Raw genomic sequence first — 18379 nt, forward strand, 5'->3', positions numbered from 1 at the left:
AAAAAAATTGGATCTTAACTTTTAGTGATGGAAAATGATCTTATTGTGTCCTTGTGCTCCGAAATGCCGTATTGTCGCTCCTCTTTGATGCTGATCAAGTGACGATGCATTGATGCACATGTACTCAGGAACTTAATAGTAGTAACAGTTAACCCCAAGTACAGTCACATGCATGCATGTAGCCAATGATGACACAATATATAGTAAACAAATTTATATCGGATCGAGCTGCATTTCCTTAACATGAACTCATCAAGTTATTGATAAGTACATCAATTATTTTGGCTACAACTAAGCATAGGTACTTACTTACAAGCTACGAATTATGATAGGAGTTAGTAGTAATAAGCATCTGCCAACCATCTAGGCCATTCCCAACCCAAGACACTCATACTTTCTATAAACTCCACATCATCAAGAAACTAGTACTATACACTACTCTTCCAATGCAAACACCATTATTCCATACTTAAATTCAATACTACTTATCTCACATGATGTCTTGGATGTTGTGTGGAAACTATATCTCATGCAAGACATGGTTTCCTTCTCTTTTCTTATTTATTCACTTGTCACATCATTTTTTATCCTATGTGGCAGCTTATTTAATGCTATGAACACAATTCTATTCATTGAGTTGGGAATGGCCTTATAATACATTCATCTGAGTGATGATGTGGTGTCCGGTTAATTAGTGGGCTGATCTAAGACCATAGTTGACTCCCATTGAGCACATGATTGGTCGGTTGCTTACGCTTGATTTATACTCGTGAAATTAAATAGAGGATGTCTTTTAATTAAGGAAAGAATAAATTAAATAAAGGATGGTTGTGATTAGTTAAGATAAAAATAAGTAGAGAAATTAAACAAAAGATTATTATGAACTTTTGATTGGTAGAGTCAGATAATTAAGTTGGTGAAGAATCAAATATATATATATATATATATATATATATATATATATATATATATATATATATATATATATATATATATATATATATATATTCTAAGACAAATTTTAAACGCTACATGTAATTAACTACTTCCTCCGTCCCAAAAAAATAAACCTTAGCCACAAATACGTGACGTATCCTAGTATAATGAATCTTAACAGATTTATGTTCGGATTTATTGTACTAAAAAATATCATGTCTATATCTAGGTTAGTTTTTTCTTAAGGACGGAGTGACTCTTATCAAGGAGTTCTAGAAAAACTACTCCTTGTCAAGACCTAACATAATACATATATGTTAGTGATGAGTGATGACCCTAATCAAGGCTAACTGTACTGTTAAGCTGATCCTCAAAGTTAATGCTAACACATAAATTATATAGGGATCATCATAAATCATAATCCAACCTACTCCTATGTGATTATGTTCTGATCAAGTTGATGGTGCAGGACACCGTACAAAAGCTACTCCAGCTGGGTGTGCCTGTAGTGGCATGGGACGGGAGGTAATTGCACATGCCATGCACGTGCCGGACACCATGTGAAGTACGGATCCAGCAAAGATGCGTACCGAGAAAGATTCAGAAAAAAGCTATCGCCAAAGTTAATTTCTCTTCTGCAGAGACAGAAAAAAGAGTGAGCACTTGGTTTCCAGCTATGCAGGCATACGGATACGGTACACTTGAGCGTATAGAAGTACTGTAGACACGTTGGCACGGCGTGCAGTATATATTTGTAGAGTACAGTATACAGGGTATACGTACTGTGGCTGTGTTTAAGTTCAGCGCAAAGTTTGAATTTTGGTTAAAATTGAAGATGATGTGACTGAAAAGTTATGTGTGTATAACAGATTGATGTGATGAAAAAAGACTGAAGTTTAGATCTAAACACAGCATGTATGTGTGCGCGCGCGCAGTATTTAAGACTACGACTACGTGTCTACGTACGACAGCCATGCAGGCAATGCAGGCAGTACATACACAAAATGACAAAAAGAAGTATCCAGATAACGAATCATGGTTTTAGGCCTTTTGACAAACATAAGAATTGAAGTAGAAAAAACTATATAAATTTAAGTATTAATTAGGTTAGGCTTGAATTTATAATTGTGTAGATTAAACCTTATAGATACATCAAATATATATAACTGTGTTTAGAGTATTAAGAAAAGTTTGTACAATAAATTAATTTGAGTATAACCAAGATCCGTACTATCTCTATAAAAAAAATCAATCTAAAAGGGATATGATATAATTCAGTCCAGTACTGATTTATGTCAAGGCCTATACTGAGATATAGGCCTTTTTTTCCTTACAAATGGAGTACGTGTAATTCGCGCGTGAAAATGAAGTTAGATTAATGGAATAATCCATACTAAGCAAGCATAGATCCTGCAGTGTTTTTGCTAACTAATTAATTAAAATTGTGGTTGATTAATAAAATCTATCAAGAGTTCAGACGAGGCGCTAATCACTTAATCAGCAAAAGAGATTAGGTATAGTAGACTCAAGTGTGTGGCGTGAACTGGTCATCATATAGCCAGATTTTGGTATCTGGTAGCTCATTGAGGCAACTTGACATGAGCTTAATTTGTTGCAGTTATGTCCTGATCTGTTCAAAGCATCTAACATATGAAATGGTTTCGTGGATGGAGCCGTGAGTGTTATCACTTAATTAAATACTACTTCAATCATGTGTTTTCGTCTGATATGATGGGAATTCAAGGTAAAATCCAAGTTGCCAACTTTGTGTTGTCCAGTAAAAGCCACAACAAAACGGTTTGAAATTTGTTGTCAAAATTGGCTGTTTTCATGAACGTGGCGATGTGGACGTGATCCACACTGATCATGCAGGCATGTTGACTACGGAATTTGATAGATCATTTCTTTCAAAGAGAATTAGTTAGATCCTTGTTTTGTTCTGCTTTTTTTTTTTGTTTCACGTCTGTGTCTTTGAAATCGATTGAGTTGACTAATGACTTGTTTTCTTCAGCTCATACCGTATGAAACTATCAGTTCCGCAACACAATCACAGCAGGAAAGAAAGATATGTTAATTGCCTTAGAAACATTCTACTTTAAATCCGATATTTTTTTTCCATTTCATGTGAAATTGAACAATCTCATATGAAACTCCGCTAACCGATCAGTACCGAAGTATAATCCGCTATAATTGTTTTTACCGGACGTTCAAAGCTCGATCGATCAGCATTCAATTTTCTCGTTCAATATTTCTTGGTACGATGAATTGATTGTATATATAATTAACTTCCAGCTTCCTACTCTAACCGAAAAGGGTGGCTGCCTACACGTGACACGCATCCCAAGTCACATACACGTATAATCCACACAAATCCATTAATTTGCCCACAGCAACTGGTGAGTGTTGTTTGACCGTCCATCTAGGAGTACTACAGTGTGGTCCTGTTTCCTGACAACATCTCCTAAGTAGTTCTTTTTTTTTCGATTATCTTCGGACCTTTTTACTTTGATGCTATTTTCAACCTTATTAAATTTTGGCAATACAAAAATTTTGGTAACTATATCAAAATTTTGGCAACTTGACAAAGTTTTAACAGGATTTTTTATATAGTTACTAAAATTTTACAGCAAACTAAATGTAGCCATTTTTTTTGGCAACTATACCAAATTTTTTTAGTAAAGTTGAAAATGGCATGAAAGTGAACAGACCCTTTATCTGATTATTTGATGTAACAACGCAGCAATGTTAATTAATACACGTATTAAGACTAGGCATGATAAAGTAGAGAGTTCAGAATTTGACAATCGACATGGACTGGTCCAACAAAAAACCTTGATTAGTTACATCAAGATCACGTCTATTTCGGCCAGTTCGTTTAAATTTAAATAAACCCGTTGCACCTGTCGCCTTCAAGGTACCTGGAAAATTCAGAGCCGCAATTTGGATGCAGAAAGCCAGAAATATCACCAGTGTTCAAACTTCTTTTTTGCAGTATTAATTAGTGAAACGAGCAAGGCAAATTCACTGGAGATGAGCAGTATAACGAGTAGTAGTTCTTTTTCACTGATACGGGTATTAATACTAATTTGAGGTATAACGAGTAGTTCTTTTTCACTGATAGCAGTATAACGAGTAGTTCTTTTTCACTTATACGGGTATTTTTCACTGTTTAGATTAGCCTAAGGGCCTCAAATTAGTCCCTCCTATCTAAACAGGACCTAAGTTTTTTCATACACTCTCCAGTTATAAATATTTGGTTAAGATTTCAGAATTTTAACCAAATATTACCATAAATTTCAAATATTTATAACTGGATGGAGTAGTTTACACTAGTAGCTTCGGCTTTTCGGCTAATGCGTGATAAAGCTGGACAGTAGCAGAGGCTACAGGGTACAGCTCAAAAATGAAAAAGAAACACCTCACCCAGTATCCCACTGTTAGTGGGCCCACATGGGATGGTCAGGCCCACGTGAGATTCGGCCCATACTCATCATTAGCTCCAGGAAACTTCTGGGCAGAATTCTTTGTTGACCCCAGAAACAAGGTTAGGAATTTAGGATAGACTAGGAATCTGCTACATGAGCAAAACAGATCAGCAATTCGACACTTGTTGAAGTAGACTTTTTAGTTATACCCCATTTTGTTCAAGATTTGTTCTCAAAATATATGAAAAAAACAGCAAAATACAAGGAAACATAAAGCAGTAGACTCCATATTCACTGCTATTACAGGTATTACTGATTGTTAAGCTCCACAGGACGGAACACAGGCAACAGAAGGCAAACAAGCTGCCATCAGCCATGGCATCCTACTGCGAGACACTGGTCTGAAGAGGCAAAGCGCTCTCGACTTCAGCTTCTTTTGCTTCAGCGGAACGCTCTGCGACAACCTTTGACATCCCAAACATCTGCGATGCGAGGTATAGAGCGCAAGAAACGCTTGATTGTCAAACAAGTCTAAAATGCAGAAAGAGTAACGAGCCGAGTATCTGAGTGTTAGCACAACTGACCTTCTGGATGGTGTTTTTGAAGCAATGCTTGTGCTCATCCATGGAGGCATGGATGAACTCGTCGATATGGTCTTTCAGATCTTCGAGGAACGTAGCGTCGTCAGACTTCTTCTTCCGACAAGAGGACATGGCTGGGTTCTTTGGAACAGAAGAGGCAGAACCTTGAGATTGTGTCTTAATGGATTCCATCCGAAGTCTGAAATAAACCAAAGAAACCAGCAAAGTAAAGCTGATGTGTGGATTCTTAGGAAAAGATCAACATAACAAGATCCAGAACCAACATCTGCATATTTTCAGCCAGAAACCAACACCTTGAGGAACGCTTTCGTCATATCACAATGAAATGCAACTTGAATAAAATTTAGCTACCAGAACCATCAACAGGTGGTATAGTTACATAAGCCAGAACATAAACAAATTCGGAATTCCATCAAACTGAGAGAGTGCAGAAACAGAGATCAAATCATGACTCATGAGTCTGCATTAGGAACTAAAAATAAGTAACTCAGAACTATAAAAAGAGAGATAGGGAGTAACTATTGGTTCGACATCTTCTGTCACTTAACCCAGGTAGAAGGTTAAACATAATGAAATTTCCACCAAATGTTTAACATAACATAGGAAATGAACAAATCAAACTTTCAACATGTAAAGCGGTATGGTTGAGGTTGAAGAACAGCATATAGCAAGAACAAAACAACAACGGCAGCAACATAATAAATTTTCTAGCTCTAAAATAATATGTCTACAACAACATGTGTCAAAAAGGAGAATGCCAAAGTTAAACAGCGCTACTCAGTATGCAACCTTCAGAGTTTAGAAACAATTTTGTAGGGCAGGCAGAAGCACAAAATAAGTTCAATGTCAAATTTTATATCTCAATATCTCATGAGTGTTCAGTTATATTTCTCAGTTGCACCAAACCATTGTGCATATAAAACCAGTTACAAAAATCAGTTGAAAAAAAAAACAGCTTCTACGTAGGTTTTCATATTTATCTATACAATCATGTTTCCAGAACTATAGCTTTCAAGAGGCCTGGGTGCGATCAGATCATAATTTAACAATTAAGGATTAAGGCAGTGAAAATCTCATACTAAGCTAGTAAGCTGCTAAACGCTAAGGTACGTGACAAGCTACAAACGCCAAACCAAACACAGCACCAGTCCCCAAACTGAACGTTCTGCTAGCTGCACCACCTCACAGGAATTTCAACGAACAACTAGCGAGCAAACCTCAGAACAACAAACCACGCAAGTGAAACAGAAACAGGGATATCGATCCGTCACGCAGGAGCCCGCGCTCGCGCTTGCTCCGGCCGGCTCGCATCATACTACTACCCTAAGTCCCTAACCCTACACGAAGAGGGCAGAGGCTGCTGCAGCATCAGCTCTGACCGCAGGCCTCCTAATCCGACATGGGGAGTGGCCGAGTGGGTTGATTCTCTTACCTTGAGGAAGTGATCTGTCACGAGAGGAGGACGAGGGGGATGACGGCGACCGAATGGATTGGATCGTGGATGGTGGAAAGAGGAAGGAGATCGTGGTTTTCTTGGACGAGCGAGCGACGACGTCGGTTTTTCTTTCTTGGAGGAAGGGAAACCGCGGGAGAAAGCCGCGGAGCGGAGGGGATAGCACACGGGAAGGGAGGAAACACCCGGAATGTTCGAGATGGCTTTGGGCCTCGCAGTGTGTTCAGGCTTGGGCCGAGCCGGCCTGACCTAGTATCCGGCCCACTGTGCACATCTCTCCCGCATTTCAGCGTCGCACCATTTTAGACTTCTAAATTACAAATTACCGTGTTTTTATCTCTGACATGTAAATCCATAGTTCATCGGAATTTAAAGATAGAGGGGTCATTCAGATTGTAGACAAAATAAATCTTACTAAATTTTGGTAAGTTGATGATAATACTATCAAAATTTTAGCAGGATTTCTTATGTGTTTACCAAAATAAACTAAATGTATGTATATCTTTGGTAATATTACCTAAAAATGTTAAGAGGAGTCTGATCCATTGCCCTCTTCCTCTCTCGCGAGGCAATGCCACCACAGCCCCAGCAATGTCTCTATCTTACCCGTGACGGCACTATCCCGTAAACCTGAAACCTAATCAAGGGGCTCGCGGAGAGGGAGAGGAAGATGAAGCACACGGAACGGAGAAAATTTCAAGGTTTTATAAATTCTCATGAATCATAATATTCCCCTAAATATTTTGAGTGGTGATAACTCCGGTACCTGATGGAAATACTACCGATTCTTTTTGAGGAAAATCCCAACAATTCATGGTGAACCAAGAAAAATCAGCAAATACAGTGAATTTAACCCCCCCCCCCCCCCCCCCCAAGCATCTGCAAAAGCTTGATGGCAAAGGCTGTGGTTTGAATACTACTACGATATAAGCACTAACTGGAACATTTTCCTTTCCCTGTGGATCTGAGGAAGGACCTGACCGGAGCCAATTAACCAATGCATTGATCTTTGCATGCACAAAGCACAGATTTGCATTCACAATGAACCAGTGCTAATTGACCCTTGCATTCAGAAAACCAAGATGAATCCAGTGGGTATATCATCCCCATGCTCAACACAAGAACTCATATAACTATATGTCTATATCAGAATAGCAGCGGCACGAATTTAACCAGCTGCACTGCAGATTGATCATAGATGCTACCAAGCAGATTCAAGGTTCACATATTTTTTCAGGTAGAAACATCCGGAGATCACAGCAGTAGTAACCACTCAGCCAACCATGTCCAAACTACTCTTCCTACTAGAATCTACGAACAAGATGACATAGCAAAAAAACTACTCGCTGATCGATAAGACCTCACAATTCAAGTTCCACCGTTGAGCACCTAAGAGGATTTACACTTGTCTCATCAAAGTTGGTACTGATCAGAAGCTAGCCCCCCCTCACTGAGACTCGACTGTCACCGAACTCGCCTCCCCTGGAACTGCAGCATCCTTGACCACGGGCTCGACCTTCTTCTTGCCGAACACCTGAATCACATCACAGGAAACAGCAGATTAGCCCACGAGATCCATCAGAGGCAACAGCATGTTGTAATTAGCTATCAACATAACAGCATAAAAAGAAGTCCAATTAACTTCAGTCTGCCAAGTCTGCCAAGAACAGAGAGTACATGACAAATGCTATTCGTTGCAACTGGAGAACCCGATTGCAATTTAGAGTGCGTTGCTAATTTGAAATGCAAATGCTAGGATACACTACTGCAGACAAATGATTGTCCATGGCAAATGTTTAGGAGACATCACACCAGCAGATACAGCTGAACCTTGCATATATCAAGATAGAGATCGCACAATCATTTGCAAATATTTCAGCACAAAGGCAAAACAGTGCAGAAATTTTATCGCTGGTAGAAGTATATGCAGAAAGAGAGACTTGACAGGATAAAATTGAGCAGGACAGGTTCCATGTAGCTAAGAAACATACGGGGTAAATTGAGCATTAACAACTTTTTTACATTGGCAATCTAGAATGCGCAGACCATTTGCAACATAATCTATAATTTGCCACTATTTCAACAAGATTGCTAGCAACAAACAGATCCTGATGTACGCACAGGTTAATAGCCACCACCAAATGAATAGAGAACAAAAAAAAAAAAGCATCACAAATCCACAGGGAAAAAAAACGAATGCCTCTGCATCTCTGATCTCTACGTCGCAAATCGAATAACAGTGAACCCGACCACAAATGACGATTCAAATCGCAAACACAAGAACCCATTCACGCAGGTTTTCCCTTAAACATAATGAAAGGCAAGAATCGAACTCACAACGCTTGTTAAACCTCAAGCACTAGTGGAGTTTCTACATAAACAGAGACTTGGCAGTACTAATAGCAAGCAGAACAGAGTGCGCGTAGCGAAGAGAACTCCACAATTTCTAGCAAGAGAGATCCTAATCCTGATGTTCGCTTAAGCAGCCACCGATTCAACAAAAAAGAAGCATCAGGATCGAAGGGGGAAAACCCCCCAAATGCTTCTCCGTCTCAAATCATACAACATTGAAGCCGCCAATGATTAAAATGGAGAGATAAGAACCTATTCGCAGACAAGACTGTTCCCCCTAAACACCTACAAGGCTTGATGCCGAACAGCACGAACTCGCATTGCTATGAAACGATCAAATGCTTGTCAAATTAACAGAACCGCTTTGGCACTAGAACTTGTATGCTAATCGCGTCTTCGACATGATCTATTCACCAAAAAAACGAACGGTAACCTAAGCGATCGATTACATTCCCACCGATCGAACATTCTAACCACGCACGAGATGAATTAAACGCCAAGAACTACACAGAAAAAGAAAAAAAACGACATGAACCAACCACCAAGATGAACTCGTATTACACGCGGCGGCCAAAACACTGAGAAACTCAGAAGCGAACCACCAAGAGGAAGCACTAGGACTACAAGCGCGGCCAAGACACCGAGAAACACCAGCGAACCACCAAGAATCCAAGACGAAGCACGAGTACTACACTACCTACACGCGCGGACAAAACACACAGGGAAAAACTCAGAAGCGAAAACACCATGCATGATGCATCACAGGTTGGATCCAAGCAAAAGTTTGCAGAGGAGGGAGGAGGAGAGGGTTAAGCGGGGAGGAATTACCGAGCTGCTCTTCTGTGAGACGTACTCGCCGGCGGCGCGGAACTTGTCCTTGATGCAGATCCAGTGCTTCTCGGCGGAGCTCTCCTTGAGCTGGTTATAGTAGTCCTTGACGCGCTCCATGAACGTCGCGTCCGCCTCCTCCCCCGCCGTCTTCTTGAAGCACGCCACCTTCTCCGCCGGCGCCGCCACGATCTCCCCCTCCGCCTCCGCCTCCGCCTCCGCCGCCGCCTTCACTCCGCCCTCTTTCTCCATCTCGACGACTCCCCCAACAACACCTACCCCCCAAACCTCTCTCTCTCTCTCTCTCAGACGAAGACTACTAGTGCTCCACTAACCAAAAGCTTTTCGTGTTCCTGGCAATGGTGGCGCTGCGCTTGCTTTATACTGCGCGGCGCGGGTTGCCTTGGAAAGAAAGAGAAGGCTTGGAGGCGCGCGGGGCGCGAGGAGGAGAGAGGCGGGGTGCTTCTCTGACAGTGGGACCACGGCATCCGCTTGTGTCACTGACATATCGGCCCGGTGGGGCTCCGGATTCTCCGGCCGCTGAGACTGGCCTGGTGGGCCCAGCAAATTGCAAGGACAAAACATGGACGTCTCTTCTTGGGCGAAAAGAAGATGTGCTTTTGTGAAGGGCAGTGCCATTGACAGGTGGGGTCCAGTGCCCAGGTGCCTGACGAGTTATACGTACGCGGCACGAAAGGTGCAGTACGAGTAGCTGGCTATGGCTATGGCTACGGCTAGGTGCACGCCTGAACCGGACTAAGCTTCGGTGACTTAGTGGTGTTTACATTCAGCTACTTAACTTTAACTTTAGTCCCTGTCTTTAGACACTAATTTAGAGTATTAAATATAGACTACCTACAAAACTAATTACATAAATAAAAGCTAATTCACGAGACAAATTTTTTAAGCCTAATTAATCTATAATTAGAGAATGTTTACTGTAGCATCACATAGGCTAATCATGGATTAATTAGGCTCATTAGATTCGTCTCGCAAATTAGTCCAAGATTATGGATGGGTTTTATTAATAGTCTACGTTTAATATTTATAATTAATTTTCAAACATCCGATGTGATAGGGACTTAAAAGATATGTTTGAAAATTAATTATAAATATTAAACGTAGACTATTAATAAAACCCATCCATGATGTTTGAAAATTAATTATAAATATTAAACGTAGACTATTAATAAAACCCATCCATAATCTTGGACTAATTTGCGAGACGAATCTAATGAGCCTAATTAATCCATGATTAGCCTATGTGATGCTACAGTAAACATTCTCTAATTATAGATTAATTAGGCTTAAAAAATTTGTCTCGTGAATTAGCTTTTATTTATGTAATTAGTTTTGTAAATAGTCTATATTTAATACTCTAAATTAGTGTCTAAAGACATGGACTAAAGTTAAGTCCCTAGATGTAAACACCACCTAAGTCACCGAAGCTGAGTCCGCCTGAACCCGACCCCGTGTATGAAAGATCGTACGCCTGGGCCCACAAGCGCTCGGCTCGAAACGCCACGTCACCACGCTGTGAGATCTCCTCGGGCTCGAGGAGAAGCCCAATGGGGCAAGACAAAGTGGGCCTTTGGCCTATTTCCCCCAAAGCACAGACACGTGGACAGAGAGAAGCTTCTACACAATCTCGCCGCGCTTCACTCTCCCAGTCTCCCAAGTCTCAACGCACTCCGGTCAACGCTACGGTCAAACAGAAACCAACCAGCTTTTACGTGGTGAGATCAACCCTAATCCCCTCATGATATGCTATTATAATCTCTTGAGTGGGATACTACTTGGGATGCAAGGAAGCAACAAGTACTTAATTCGGTTAGAATTTGTAGCCTCCGATCATGCAGGCGTTTCAGAAATTCAGAGTCCTATAGCTCTGCGATGAGTTCAGCCATGGCGTCTTCCATGGCCAAGAACTCCTCGCCTTTCAAGGTGCGTGTCTCCCTCCCTTTCCTGCTTATGATCCATTCATCCGAATTGATTCACTAGCCAATTAGCCATAGCCACTGTTCAATTGATTACTGATCCTTTCGCCGGCAGGTCGTGCTCGGATCGTCGTCGCCGGCGCGCCGCGAGATACTGGCGGACATGGGATACGAGTTCACCGTCATGGTTAGCTGATTTGATTGGCTATATCATCTTGGAGCTCTCTCGTTATTAATCTCGCTATTACCCTGTAATTAATCCCTCACGAATTAAGTGTGTTTGGTTCTGGTTAACTGTTCAGTGCGCTGACATCGATGAGAGGGCCATCAGGAGGGAGAAGCCAGAGGAGCTTGTCAAGGCCCTCGCTGAAGCTAAGGTTCAGCTGCTAATTACACCGAACAGTATAATTAATTAAGAATTTTTAAGATGCTAGATGCTGTGTTCAGTCGAGGTGAAGCAAGTCAAGCAACCAGAGCAGCTAAAATTGTATTCCTGATGAACTGCAGGCAGAGGCCATCAAACTGAAGTTGCATGGGGAAGACTCTGCTCAAGAGAGAGATCAGCCTACTATTCTGATCACCTCTGACCAGGTACCGGCCATCAGTTTCAGTCATAAACAACTTGAGTTTTATATTTGAACGGAGTTCGTTTGACTAATTAATTTGGTGAATTGATCAATCAGGTCATGGTGAGCAAAGGGATGATAAGGGAGAGGCCAAAAGGCCAGGAAGAAGCCAGGGAGTTCATCAAGGGTATATCTATCTCAAATCTCTGCTTAGGAATTGTACCAGTAAATTTGTTGTATTTAGCTAAAAAGTTTTGGCTGTGTGTTTCGCTGCTATTGGTAGGGTATTCGGGTGATAAAGCATTCGCAGTGAACTATGTTCTTGTGACTAACCTAAGCAATGGAGCTTCCAAAGGAGGATGGGATATACCTGAGGTAGCTGCACATTCATAATCTGAGCTTTTAGTTATGTGGTTATGCACATAGTGATGACGGCTGCGAATTTGATCTCGAGTTTGTTTTGAGTTCAACTGAAATGATCTATACCAAATCATCAAATCGGTGCATGTTTTGGTTTCTGCAGATCTATTTTCACCACATACCAGAGGATTTCATCCAAAGTGTGGTAATCTTCTGAACCTTGCAAAAGTATTTGGACATATATTTTCACCCACCGTGGAAGCCTGTTTTGTTGCTGCTTGGTAATGCAATCTTATGTACTAGTACTTCTTAATTCAATTAGGTGAAGGAAGGACACATGACCTGCGTGGCTGGAGGCCTTAAGCTGACACATCCTTCGGTGCTGCCATTCATCAAGCAGTTAGTGAGCAATTCTTTCGAAACAACCACCATTGCTAGTATTACTACTCTTAGAACGGCCAATCTGTACTGGACAGTGTCACTGCAACGTCTGAACAACAATAATATCGAATCCATTGCTCTGATTTTGAGATTTCTTCCTATGTTGCATAGATCGGCACAATGGATAGCGTTCGAGGACTCCCGAGGGAGCTCACTGAGAGGCTTATTCAAGAAGTTCTTGGAGCCAAATGATTTGCATCTAGAGTGTCACTTGCAACTTGCAAGAAGGGCATTGCTAAATGGACCGTACGACGCGCTGGTATTGTGAATCAGTGAATGCTTGTTTTCTATCGATCCCAGTAACACGAGGGCGATTAGCTCAATGGGAATTTATCAATTAGAGAATTTTACGAGTGAAAACGTGCGTCTCACTTCTTTTGTAGTGTTATAGGGTTCTTTGATTTGATTTTAACTACAAAACAATCTCAAATAACCTGTCTCCACTGTTATCCATGTAAATACACTTTGAAAAAAAGTCCGAATAACCCCTCTCCGTGGAAAACGTTGTTGATCTTTATCTTGCCATACATGTACAAAAAATATTGATGCTTACACGAAAATTTAGGTGACATTTTCCCTAAAAAAGTTTAGACATTTTCCCCTTGATGATGAACTCGTTGCACCTTCCTTGGTCGAACTGTAATCACATTGCCTTCACCTCGATCCCTCTTTGGTGGACGAGGGAGCACCTTGGCCCTCGTATTGGGTGGAACAAGCTGACAGAGATTATCCATCTTGAGGTGCTTGAATATATCAGACCCTATCAGGGATGGAGGACCCGAATGGCGCCAAGGAGGAAGGCGCCAAGCCGACACAAACTCGCAAGTCGTCATGTCAACGCTGAAGACGTGCAGGCTCCTGTGCTTCTCATCCTCCTCGTAGAAATCACCCGCCATGAGATACACGACGCCGTCCTCCTCGCTGCTCAACATGGGCTGGGTCGGCGACGTGTTCGTCGGCAACCCTGATCTCCTGAACCCCTCCTGCTCCCACAAGCTCCCAACATGGATACTACCAACCTTGTGCCACTGCCTTGAGCTCGGCGTCAAATCCCACATGGATAATAGCATGTCGTATGGAGGATCGGTGTTGTATCCCTCGATGGAGACGAATCTGATGGAGTCACTGATGCAACGGATATCACGATACTGTGACGGCAGATGAGTGAGATAGAGCGAGTCGCAACCAACGTAGCAACCATCGGGTAATTGGATGTAACCAAATTGCAAATCGTCGTCGTCGTTGTTGTTGATGTTGTTGGTACCAGACATGAGATCATGGCAGCTGCAGAAGAGGATGCCTTGTCCAAGATCCACCCAGTAAGCAGAGCCTTGGAATGAGAAGGTTTGATGAGCGGTGAAACTCTTTGGCTTCTCGGAGGGGAAGATTGGCCTTCTGGTTCCCCAGCGACGGCGGTCGAATGGTGCCGATGACGGCAGAAGGCAGAGGACTTGCGGTAGATACCCGTCAGCCTCTGCATCGGCGTCCATGTCCATTGCAAAGATGGCAAGGAGGTAGCCGCCGCCATCGGCGTCGGGTTGTTGCCGGACGGGGTGCGGGCAGTAGGTCACAGACGGGAGAAACCTCATCGGAAGAGTCGGGAGCATCTTGAGCGAGGCGGCATTGTCCGCGGCGGCGACGTCGCAGACGAGGTAGGATTTGTGGCCGCGCGTGTCGGGGAGGCAGGAGGAGAGCACGATGAACCCGGCGTCGGCGAGCAGGACGCTGCTGCGGAAGCCGCGGCGGTCCTCCTCCTCCGGGTCGCCGTCGAGGCGGATGGACAGGCGGGAGGGCCGGGGGGGGATCGGCGACGAGCGCGAGCAGCTTCAGGCCGTCGTCGAACGGCGCTAGCTCGTCGACGGGGCGCAGGCCCTCGACGTTCGCGCGGAGCGTGACGTAGGCCGTCGTCTCGCACCTGATGGTTGCCCACCCCGGGTCCTCCTCCTCCTCGTCGTCCGGTTTGTGGAGAAAGGCGTTGCGATCCAGCACCACCCAAGGTGGCAAAGAGCGCGCCGCCGCCATGGCTGATCTACGCTCGGTTTCGGACAAAGACGTAATGTCTTTTGAGCCTACAAATTCGTTCTCGTAAGTCGTAACTACTCCATTATTTTAGCAAATTTTATACTCTCTCTATTTTTAACGAAATCGAATTTGTAGGCTCTAAACCAATTCCGAAGCTGAGGTGGATTCACGGGCGCTCGTGAAATAGAAATACACGTGGCCGTGGGCTTCTTGCAGTCGCAGATCCACCGTCCGATGGACATACGATCCGCGCCAAAAAATAAAAAAATGAAATCGATCCCCTCCTCAACGCCACCGCCTCCGACTCGGAGAAGAGGGAAAAACAGAAAGAAGCGAAAACACAGACCGGCCATGGCGGCGGCGGCGGAGGCGCGCTCTTTGCCACCCTGGGTGGTGCTGGATCCCGTCGTCCGTCTCCACGAACCGGACGGGGAGGAGGAGAACCCGGGGTGGGCAGCCATCAGGTGCGAGACGACGGCCTACGTCACGCTCCGCGCGGACGTCGAGGGCCTGCGCCGCGACGACGAGCTGTCGCCGTTCGACGACGACGGCCTGAAGCTGCTCGCGCTCGTCGCCGATCCCCCCCGGCCCTCCCGCCTGTCCATCCGCCTCGACGGCGACCCGGACGACGACGAGGAGGAGGGCCGCCGCGGGTTCCTCGGCGGCGTCCTGCTCGCCGACCCCGGTTCCTCGTGCTCTCCTCCTGCCTTCCCGGCACGCGCGGCGACAACTCCTACCTCGTCTGCGACGCCGCCACGGACAACGCCTCGCTCAAGATGTTCCCCACCGTCCCGATGAGGTTCCGCCCTTCTGTGACCCCGCTCCCTCTCCGGCAATCCGATGGCGACGGCTACCTCCTTGTCCTCTTTGCAATGGACATGGACGCGGATGCAGATGACGATGGGTATCTACCGCAAGTCCTCTGCCTGCTGCCGTCATCGGCACCATTCGACCGCCATTGCTGGGGAACCAGAAGGCCAATCTTCCGCTCCGAGAAGCCAAAGAAGTTCAATGCTCATCAAACCTTCTCGTTCCAAGGTTCATCTTACTGGGTGGATCTTGGACAAGGCATCCTCTCCTGCAGCTGCCACGATCTCATCTCTAATACCAACGACGACGTGCAATTCCGTTACATTGCACTACCCACCGGTTGCAATGTGGATTTCGACTCGCTCTATCTCACTGCTCCGCCGTCGCAATATCGCGATATCCGCTGCGTTGGCAACTCGATCAGATTCGTGTCCATCGAGGGATACAACACCTTGCCCGGATACAACATGCTGCTGTCCATGTGGGAGTTGATGATGCCGAGCTCAGGGCAGTGGCGCAAGGTCGGTAGCATCCGTGTTGGGAGATTGTGGGAGCAGGAGGGGTTCAGGAGGTCAGGGCTGCCGACGAACACTTCGCCGACCCATCCCATGCTGAGCACTGAGGACGATGGTGTCGTTTATCTCTTGATGGGTGAGTTCTATGCGGAGGATGAGAAGGACAGGAGCCTATATGCCTTCAGCGTTGACATGGTGACTTGCAAGTTTGTGTCAGCTTGGCACCTTCCTCGTTGGCGGCATGCTGGTTCTCCATCCCTAATGGGGTCTGATATATTCAAGCACATCAAGAAGCATAATCTGTGCCAGCTTATTCCACCCAATAAGAGGGATCGCGGTGAAGCCAGTGTGCTTACAGTTCGACCAAGGAAGATGCAACGAGATCATCTGGGGACTGGTAGCAGTCGCGTCCAGGTAATTCTCTACTAATGAAGTTGCTACCAAACGCTTAATTCTGTTTTAACTCTGGTATTCAAAATTATTATTCTTTCCCTTTGCAGCAAGCAAGCAACATGGTACTACATCATTGCCATCGATCTAACCTTCTTGTTCTATCTTGGCAGGAAAAGATGCGGTAGAGACGTAGGAAGATGAGAAAGGAGTGGTGTTTAGCTAGCTAGAATACTCACTTGTTAGGGATCATATTCTCATTTTTCCGTGTCTTTGTATTGGCGAATCTTACTTGTTGGCTCTGCTTTAATTCTTCAAGAGAGCATGTTAAGGCCCTTTAGATTGTCGTAACCTGTGCGCGCTTCCCCCTTTGTTTGAAGCACTTCAGAGTAATTAATTTATCTAGTTCTATTAAATCCTTGTATCCTTGTCTTCTTCATTTGCTGACATTTGTCGTGATCAGTTTGTTCTGGTTCAGTTAGGTTGGTGGTATAATTTTGTTCTATTAACTAAAAGATCTCTCTTCTTGTATGCTCAAAATAACTAAATAGCACGATTAACTGTTTGACAATCCAATGGTTCCAACCGTACAGTCTGTTTTGTCTGGAATTATATGTTCTTTACTCTGTCTGCTTTGTGATATAGGCTTTGGCTCTTTGCATTAGAGATTTGCAGTCAGTGCTATTTTGGCAACTTTGCATTGAAAGATAAACTATTCCTCCATCGAGCGGAGGATCTGCCCCAAGTTTTTTTTTCCCCGGGTAGTGATGCCCCCAAGGTTAATGTTGTTTATTTGCCTCTGTCAATGTTTTTCATGGCTAGTTGGTTGCGAAAGTGAGTTAGAGAGCTCTGATGGTGTCACAGGGGTCACCGGGTCAGGGGGTGTCACTGATTGAAACATGCGTGTTTGGCCGTGTTGGGTTGGTTGCTTGATTAGCATGTGCCTGAGAAAGTTGCACGCCCGAGACTTAAACTGATATTGTCGTAGCTTTTGCCTGACCGGGCAAGCCTCCCGCGATCGGCCCCATCGTTTTACTTATTCGTGGAATAAACCAAACAATATATTTGTAAACGAAAAGTAATTTATAAATAAAATTTTCATATGCGTGTATTTAGTGATTTAAAAGTAATGGCTGGAAAATAAACTTCGATGAAAAAACTCTAAAATCAACTCTAAATTAAGGTTAAAAATTTAAAATTTGGCTGAGAAGCATAAGTATAAATGAAAAGACGCCGATAGTTGTTTCGGTGATGAGTTGAGCGCGTGCGCGGCAAGCCAACGCCGCCGTCAGATCCATCGGTGCACAGGATAGAGAAATCTAAGACGTAGTCATGGAGCTTTGTGGAATGGGGGTTTGCTAGCTGTGAAATTCTTATCCCCTTCTACCTTGCTTTTCGAGAAGATGTCGGCAGAACTCTCTTGTGATTAAAAAGTTGAGCAGTTTCGCCTGGATCTCAGGCGTCCGAATTCGCACGCCGGACTCATGCTAATGATGCGTTGGAGCTACTCAATTTATCAGGCCTCCAATCAAACACCTTTTAGGCAAGTCACAAGGAGGCATCATGTTAGGCTTCTTCTATCCAGGTAGTAACCAAAACAAACCTACAATTTGACCTATTCGTCGTGACTGAAACACCACGGCACAGACAACATTCTTCATGTTTACAACAAGTTCCGTAGTACCGGTAGTCTACAAAAGCATTCAAACTGGGAACTTCGTCTACACATCTTGCAGGTTTTG

The 18379-nt window shown here is 43.9% G+C and overlaps 4 protein-coding genes across 9 annotated transcripts; 1 reads left to right on the top strand and 3 right to left on the bottom strand.

Moving 5' to 3' along the window:
- Positions 1-4543: 4543 nt before the first annotated feature.
- LOC4333956 (uncharacterized) lies at positions 4544-6498 on the bottom strand. The gene is made up of 3 exons (XM_015773632.3): positions 6396-6498; positions 4946-5141; positions 4544-4843 (listed from the first exon to the last, which is right to left on the bottom strand). The coding sequence occupies exons 2-3, from the start codon at positions 5132-5134 to the stop codon at positions 4745-4747; spliced, it is 288 nt and encodes a 95-aa protein (XP_015629118.1). The 5' UTR covers positions 5135-5141; positions 6396-6498; the 3' UTR covers positions 4544-4744.
- Positions 6499-7560: 1062 nt separating this feature from the next.
- Positions 7561-9949, bottom strand: LOC4333957 (uncharacterized). Its single transcript, XM_015773764.3, has 2 exons — positions 9597-9949; positions 7561-7950 (listed from the first exon to the last, which is right to left on the bottom strand). The coding sequence occupies exons 1-2, from the start codon at positions 9846-9848 to the stop codon at positions 7864-7866; spliced, it is 339 nt and encodes a 112-aa protein (XP_015629250.1). The 5' UTR covers positions 9849-9949; the 3' UTR covers positions 7561-7863.
- Positions 9950-11355: 1406 nt separating this feature from the next.
- On the top strand, positions 11356-17053 carry LOC4333958 (uncharacterized). Of its 6 annotated transcripts, none has more exons than XR_010740269.1 (10): positions 11356-11540; positions 11649-11720; positions 11836-11910; positions 12041-12124; positions 12217-12286; positions 12383-12474; positions 12623-12664; positions 12782-12862; positions 13012-13159; positions 16811-17053. XR_010740269.1 is itself a non-coding variant. In XM_015773333.3 (10 exons), the coding sequence occupies exons 1-10, from the start codon at positions 11490-11492 to the stop codon at positions 16823-16825; spliced, it is 726 nt and encodes a 241-aa protein (XP_015628819.2). In that variant the 5' UTR covers positions 11356-11489; the 3' UTR covers positions 16826-17053. The 6 variants fall into 6 exon arrangements, 5 of the variants coding, with proteins under 5 accessions (XP_015628819.2, XP_015628820.1, XP_066165008.1 ...); XM_015773333.3 differs by having other exon boundaries at positions 12782-12858; XM_015773334.3 differs by lacking the exon at positions 16811-17053 and having other exon boundaries at positions 13012-13402.
- On the bottom strand, positions 13331-15019 carry LOC4333959 (uncharacterized). The gene has a single exon (XM_015773330.1). It carries the CDS (start codon positions 14505-14507, stop codon positions 13488-13490), a length of 1020 nt encoding a protein of 339 aa, XP_015628816.1. The 5' UTR covers positions 14508-15019; the 3' UTR covers positions 13331-13487.
- Positions 17054-18379: the final 1326 nt, after the last annotated feature.

Source organism: Oryza sativa, chromosome 3, assembly GCF_034140825.1.
Source record: "Oryza sativa Japonica Group chromosome 3, ASM3414082v1".
Lineage (NCBI taxonomy): Eukaryota > Viridiplantae > Streptophyta > Magnoliopsida > Poales > Poaceae > Oryza > Oryza sativa.

Bases quoted from the DNA above. Each gene is read 5' to 3' on its own strand.
- LOC4333956 (XM_015773632.3), bottom strand. From the start codon at position 5,134: ATGGAATCCATTAAGACACAATCTCAAGGTTCTGCCTCTTCTGTTCCA. The intron at 4,844-4,945 runs GTCAGTTGTGCT...CTCGCATCGCAG, and splicing joins TCAAAAACACCATCCAGAAG to ATGTTTGGGATGTCAAAGGT.
- LOC4333957 (XM_015773764.3), bottom strand. From the start codon at position 9,848: ATGGAGAAAGAGGGCGGAGTGAAGGCGGCGGCGGAGGCGGAGGCGGAG. The intron at 7,951-9,596 runs GTAATTCCTCCC...GATGTGATTCAG, and splicing joins TCTCACAGAAGAGCAGCTCG to GTGTTCGGCAAGAAGAAGGT.
- LOC4333959 (XM_015773330.1), bottom strand. From the start codon at position 14,507: ATGCTCCCGACTCTTCCGATGAGGTTTCTCCCGTCTGTGACCTACTGC.
- LOC4333958 (XM_015774153.3), top strand. From the start codon at position 15,699: ATGTTCCCCACCGTCCCGATGAGGTTCCGCCCTTCTGTGACCCCGCTC.